General features: G+C 54.5%; 1 protein-coding gene across 1 annotated transcript; it reads right to left on the bottom strand.

The window, feature by feature from the left end:
* Positions 1-2,389: 2,389 nt before the first annotated feature.
* On the bottom strand, positions 2,390-5,103 carry LOC123355580 (extracellular matrix protein A-like). The gene is made up of 2 exons (XM_044998200.1): positions 4,271-5,103; positions 2,390-4,214 (listed from the first exon to the last, which is right to left on the bottom strand). Exons 1-2 carry the CDS (start codon positions 5,101-5,103, stop codon positions 2,390-2,392), a joined length of 2,658 nt encoding a protein of 885 aa, XP_044854135.1.
* Positions 5,104-6,238: the final 1,135 nt, after the last annotated feature.

Below are 6,238 nucleotides of genomic sequence, written 5' to 3'. Positions count from 1 at the left end.
GAGGAGCTGGGCATGTGCCCTAGTTCCTTTGTCATGATGCATGAAGAAGGCTTGAAGGGAGTGTATTTATTTATTTATTCCTTGCAGAGTGAGTTAGTCTGCTTGGATGCCACAGTAGAAATGCAGGTCTGGTTTGCACTGGTTTGTCAGGAAGACTTTCTGAGAGATGGGGAAGTGAGGGGACGGGACACAGAGTAAAACCTGGTAGTTGAGAGGGCCCATGATTTTCATTCACAGGGCATTTAGACCAGGAAAACCAGTGGGTGTTTTAAAACACATTAGCTACCACAGTGTAGCTACAACATTTGAATGCCCTGGGGTTCCCCTTGACCAACTAACATTAAAATACAACTGGCTCCATCCACACTAGGTTCTAAAACTTGCAAATTAAAATGAGTTCACTAAACACTTTTAAAAACACCCTTCCCCTGATGGGGACAAGGCCCCCGTTCAGCGCTCTTGGGTTTGTTTTCACCCCATTTAACTCCAACAGTTCCCACAAGCAGTTGAAGGAACTAAGTTCTTTTTTAAAGATTCAGCACTGCAGAGCTGAGAACATTTCTAATCCACTGCTTTGCGTCCTCCCATGAAACCTCCAGCATCGACAGGGCAGAGCAGATGTGACAACCTCAGGATTTCTAAGGTGAAAAAGAAGCAGAGACAAAACATTTTTTTTGTTTGACAAGAACCTTCAGCTCTTCCGTATACAATGTCACAACAAAACCAGGCCACTTCTGCTCTGCAGTTCACTGTTAATGTAGATGCGTAAAGTAGAAAAAAAGTGGAAATGAGAAGCATGCAGTTAAATCCATCCACTGGGAAGGTGCAGCAGTCTTGGCTGAACGAAGCTGTCCACCCACAATGCCCATGTTCTATACTGGCCACATGCCTTTTGTCCTAGGGCTGTGTTCTATGGTAGAACAATAAGAGCCCATCGCAATGCCCATGTGGCAGATCCCCTGGACAAAATCTAAGGGCGGGGGGACCCAGGGCTAAGGGCTTGCCATTGCAGTGAGGCTAACGCCCATTGTTCCTATCTCCCTGATGTTCAGCACTGGTGAGGAGTGCAAAGACTCCATCTAGGCAGCACCACCACAGCCTCTCTGAAGACTGTCTCCAGCTTGGTCCAGAAGGGCCATGACTAGGAGTAAAAAGAGAGCTCAGTCTCCAGGGCCCATCCAGCCCTTGGCCTTTCTGCTGGGATTGTCAGTGAGGGTGCCAGCAGGAATCTGGACAGCTATCAATGGCTGTTAGCCAGGATGGTCAGGGATGGTGTCCCTAGCCTCTGTTTGCCAGAAGCTAGGAATGGGCGGCAGGGGATGGATCACTTGATGATTACTTGTTCTGTTCATACTTTCTGGGGCACCTGGCACTGGCCACTGTCAGAAGACAGAATACTGGGCTAGATGAAGCCACGATCAACAGAAACAACTTTCAACTACTCTCCCATGGGGAGAGAAGTAAAGAGTTACTATCCCATTCCTGATCCTCAAGAGAGCCAGCCCTGTGTCAGTCCATTACACCCTGTGAAGGCTACAGTAGAAGGCCTATTTTTTCATTGTAATTACAGCTCCCAGCATAGAATCATAGAATATCAGGGTTGGAACAGACCTCAGGAGGTCATCTAGTCCAACCCCCTGCTCACTACCTGTTGAGCCCGACGATCTAGCCAGCTTTCTATCCACCTTAGAGTCCATTCATCCAGCCCATACTTCTTTAACTTGCTGGCAAGAATACTGTGGGAGATCATATCAAAAGCTTTGCTAAGGTCAAGGAATAACACATCCACTGCTTTCTCCTCATCCACAGACCCAGTTATCTCCTCATAGAAGGCAATTAGGTTAGTCAGGCATGACTTGCCCTTGGTGAATCCATGCTGACTGTTCCTGATCACTTTCCTCTCCTCTAAGTGTTTCAGAATTGATTCCTTGAGGACCTGCTCCATGATTTTTCCAGGGACTGAGGTGAGGCTGAGGGGCCTGTAGTTCCCCGGATCCTCCTTCTTCCCTTTTTTAAAGATGGGCACTACAGTAGCCTTTTTCCAGCCATCCGGGACCTCCCCCGTTCTCGATGAGTTTTCAAAGATAATGGCCAAAGGCTCTGCAATCACATCCACCAACTCCTTTAGCACCCTTGGATGCAGCGCATCCGGCCCCATGGACTTGTGCTCGTCCAGTTTTTCTAAATAGTCCCGAACCACTTCTTTCTCCACAGAGGGCTGGTCACCACCTCCCCATACTGTCCAGCTTTTCTAAAAGCATGTGCTGCCCAGGTGAGTTAAACGCAAGAGGAAGGAAAGAAGGACACCCACTGTAGTCCCCAGCTTCTATGTGTCTCATTAGATGTTGAAGAAGTGCCTGCTCTGGAAAAGTTTAAGAGAGCACAGAGTTTAGGAAACTGCATCACAGGAATCAGTGCCGCACGGCCCCTTGGCATCGCAGGAACCAGTGCCACACGGCCCCTTGGCATCGCAGGAACCAGTGCCGCACGGCCCCTTGGCATCGCAGGAACCAGTGCCGCACGGCCCCTTGGCATCGCAGGAACCAGTGCCGCACGGCCCCTTGGCATCGCAGGAACCAGTGCCGCACGGCCCCTTGGCATCGCAGGAACCAGTGCCGCACGGCCCCTTGGCTTCACAGGAACCAGTGCCGCACGGCCCCTTGGCATCGCAGGAACCAGTACCGCATGTTCCCTTGGCATCGCAGGAACCAGTGCCGCACGGCTCCTTGGCATCGCAAGAACCAGTGCCGCACGGCCCCTTGGCATCGCAAGAACCAGTGCCGCACGGCCCCTTGGCATCGCAGGAACCAGTGCCGCATGTTCCCTTGGCATCGCAAGAACCAGTGCCGCACGGCCCGTTGGCATCGCAGGAACCAGTGCCACACGGCCCCTTGGCATCGCAGGAACCAGTGCCGCACGTTCCCTTGGCTTCACAGGAACCAGTGCCGCACGGCCCCTTGGCATCGCAGGAACCAGTGCCGCACGGCCCCTTGGCTTCACAGGAACCAGTGCCGCACGGCCCCTTGGCATCGCAGGAACCAGTACCGCACGTTCCCTTGGCATCGCAGGAACCAGTGCCGCACGGCTCCTTGGCATCGCAAGAACCAGTGCCGCACGGCCCCTTGGCATCGCAAGAACCAGTGCCGCACGGCCCCTTGGCATCGCAGGAACCAGTGCCGCATGTTCCCTTGGCATCGCAAGAACCAGTGCCGCACGGCCCGTTGGCATCGCAGGAACCAGTGCCACACATTCCCTTGGCTTCACAGGAACCAGTGCCGCACGGCCCCTTGGCATCGCAGGAACCAGTGCCGCACGCCCCCTTGGCATCGCAGGAACCAGTGCCGCACGGCCCCTTGGCATCGCAGGAACCAGTGCCGCACGGCCCCTTGGCTTCACAGGAACCAGTGCCGCACGGCCCCTTGGCATCGCAGGAACCAGTGCCGCACGGCCCCTTGGCATCGCAGGAACCAGTGCCGCACGACCCCTTGGCATCCCAGGAACCAGTGCCACACGGCCCCTTGGCTTCACAGGAACCAGTGCCGCAAGGCCCCTTGGCATCGCAGGAACCAGTGCCGCACGGCCCCTTGGCATCGCAGGAACCAGTGCCGCACGGCTCCTTGGCATCGCAAGAACCAGTGCCGCACGGCCCCTTGGCATCGCAAGAACCAGTGCCGCACGGCCCCTTGGCATCACAGGAACCAGTGCCGCACGTTCCCTTGACATCGCAAGAACCAGTGCCGCACGGCCCCTTGGCATCGCAGGAACCAGTGCCGCACGGCCCCTTGGCATCGCAGGAACCAGTGCCGCACGTTCCCTTGGCTTCACAGGAAACAGTGCCGCACGGCCCCTTGGCATCGCAGGAACCAGTGCCGCACGTTCCCTTGGCTTCACAGGAAACAGTGCCGCACGGCCCCTTTGCATCGCAGGAACCAGTGCCGCACGGCCCCTTGGCTTCACAGGAACCAGTGCCGCACGGCCCCTTGGCATCGCAGGAACCAGTGCCGCACGTTCCTTTGGCTTCACAGGAACCAGTGCCGCACGGCCCCTTGGCATCGCAGGAACCAGTGCCGCACGGCCCCTTGGCATCGCAGGAACCAGTGCCGCACGGCCCCTTGGCATCGCAGGAACCAGTGCCGCACGGCCCCTTGGCTTCGCAGGAACCAGTGCCGCACGGCCCCTTGGCATCGCAGGAACCAGTGCCGCACGTTCTCTTGCTTCACAGGAACCAGTGCCGCACGGCCCCTTGGCATCGCAGGAACCAGTGCCGCACGTTCTCTTGGCTTCACAGGAACCAGTGCCGCACGGCCCCTTGGCTTCACAGGAACCAGTGCCGCACGGCCCCTTGGCATCGCAGGAACCAGTGCCGCACGGCCCCTTGGCATCGCAGGAACCAGTGCCGCACGTTCCCTTGGCTTCACAGGAACCAGTGCCGCACGGCCCCTTGGCATCGCAGGAACCAGTGCCACACGGCCCCTTGGCTTCACAGAAACCAGTGCCGCACGGCCCCTTGGCTTCACAGGAACCAGTGCCGCACGGCCCCTTGGCATCGCAGGAACCAGTGCCGCACGGCCCCTTGGCATCGCAGGAACCAGTGCCGCACGGTCCCTTGGCTTCACAGGAACCAGTGCCGCACGGCCCCTTGGCATCGCAGGAACCAGTGCCGCACGGCCCCTTGGCATCGCAGGAACCAGTGCCGCACGGCCCCTTGGCTTCACAGGAACCAGTGCCGCACGGCCCCTTGGCATCGCAGGAACCAGTGCCGCACGGCCCCTTGGCTTCACAGGAACCAGTGCCGCACGGCCCCTTGGCATCGCAGGAACCAGTGCCGCACGGCCCCTTGGCATCGCAGGAACCAGTGCCGCACTGCCCCTTGGCATCGCAGGAACCAGTGCCGCACGGCCCCTTGGCTTCACAGGAACCAGTGCCGCACGGCCCCTTGGCATCGCAGGAACCAGTGCCGCCCGGCCCCTTGGCTTCACAGGAACCAGTGCCGCACGGCCCCTTGGCATCGCAGGAACCAGTGCCGCACGGCCCCTTGGCAGTCAATGAGGCAGAGTGGACCCAAGAGGGCTTTTCTGGCTCAGATTCTGTGCTAGGTTCCATGGAGCGTCCATCACCCAAACAAGAGCAGGGGTGACTGTAAGATTGCAGGTGCCCGCCATTCAGTGTGGGAGGCTGAAGCCCTTCAGGATATACAGCTGTGCAGACACTCGGTGGCTCACACATTACAGCGCTGGCCTCGCCCAGGAAGGGAGATGATCGCGTTTTTCAATTATTACAACAAAAGCAAAATACTTTATCTGTGACACTGAATACAGAAGCCAGGATTGGAGACTTTTGTCACCATTTTTCAAGTGAATTAAATAGTTCTGTGTAGGGGAATGGCATCGTTATTTTTTTAGAAATTCAGTATCCAGTATTTGTCTGGGATCTCTTTGGACAAGTTCACATCTCTGATTGTCAGTTATTCTTTCTGGCTATAGCGCTGAGTCATCAGACAACATCTGAATGACCTCCGTGGACTCACCTCGCAGATCAGTGTCCTCAGATTTGGTCAGAATACTTTCTCCAGTTTCAGCTTTTTCCTCAGAATTCAGAGCTGACATCTTAGTGATGGAGTGACATAAGTCAAACATTCCTCACTTTCTGCCTTTTGTGGGGTGAAGCATGTAGTTAATTTAGGATATATTCCCAAGCATTTAGCCTTTTCCTCGGAAGCACGTCGTTGAGCACTGCTGAGTTATGAGCGTTTCATCTCTGGCTCTAGTTTTTCCCTCTTTAATTTTATATAACTTCTTAGCAGTTTTGTTTAACTTAAATCTATCTATAATTTTAATAGAAAATAAAGTAATTTTTTTTAAAACACCAATTCCCAGACTTCCCTCAGTGATCCCCTAATTTTCCTCCCCTATCTCTCTCCAATCCAATTTACTGTAAGTGATTTGCTCTTTCAAAGTGCAGACGTAACAAATCAAACAAACACGATGGAGCTGCAATTCAGCAAGCAAATGAGTTTACAAAAACTATGCAATATGAATTTGTTCTGCAATGGAGTTTGTATTATCTTTTAGACTTTAGTGTGATTCACTTCCTCTTTTAGAGATTAAATTACTGTTAACACTCATATTATATTTATCCCAGTGATTCTGTAGATATGAAATAATCTATCTTCCCGGGGCCCCCTGTGGCATGGTGCCCTGGCGATTGTCCTGCTTGCTACCCCCTAACTGCTGGGGAG

This window comes from Mauremys mutica, chromosome 23 (genome assembly GCF_020497125.1).
Source record: "Mauremys mutica isolate MM-2020 ecotype Southern chromosome 23, ASM2049712v1, whole genome shotgun sequence".
Classification (NCBI taxonomy): Eukaryota; Metazoa; Chordata; order Testudines; family Geoemydidae; genus Mauremys; species Mauremys mutica.
The sequence above is the reverse complement of the archived record's forward strand: the minus strand, read 5'-3'. Positions and strand labels throughout refer to the sequence as shown.

Excerpts from the sequence above, each read along its gene's own strand:
- LOC123355580 (XM_044998200.1), bottom strand. The coding sequence starts at position 5,103 with ATGGAACCTAGCACAGAATCTGAGCCAGAAAAGCCCTCTTGGGTCCAC. Across the intron at positions 4,215-4,270 it reads TCCTGTGAAGCCAAGAGAAC|CAAGAGAACGTGCGGCACTG; the intron begins GTGCGGCACTGG and ends GTTCCTGTGAAG.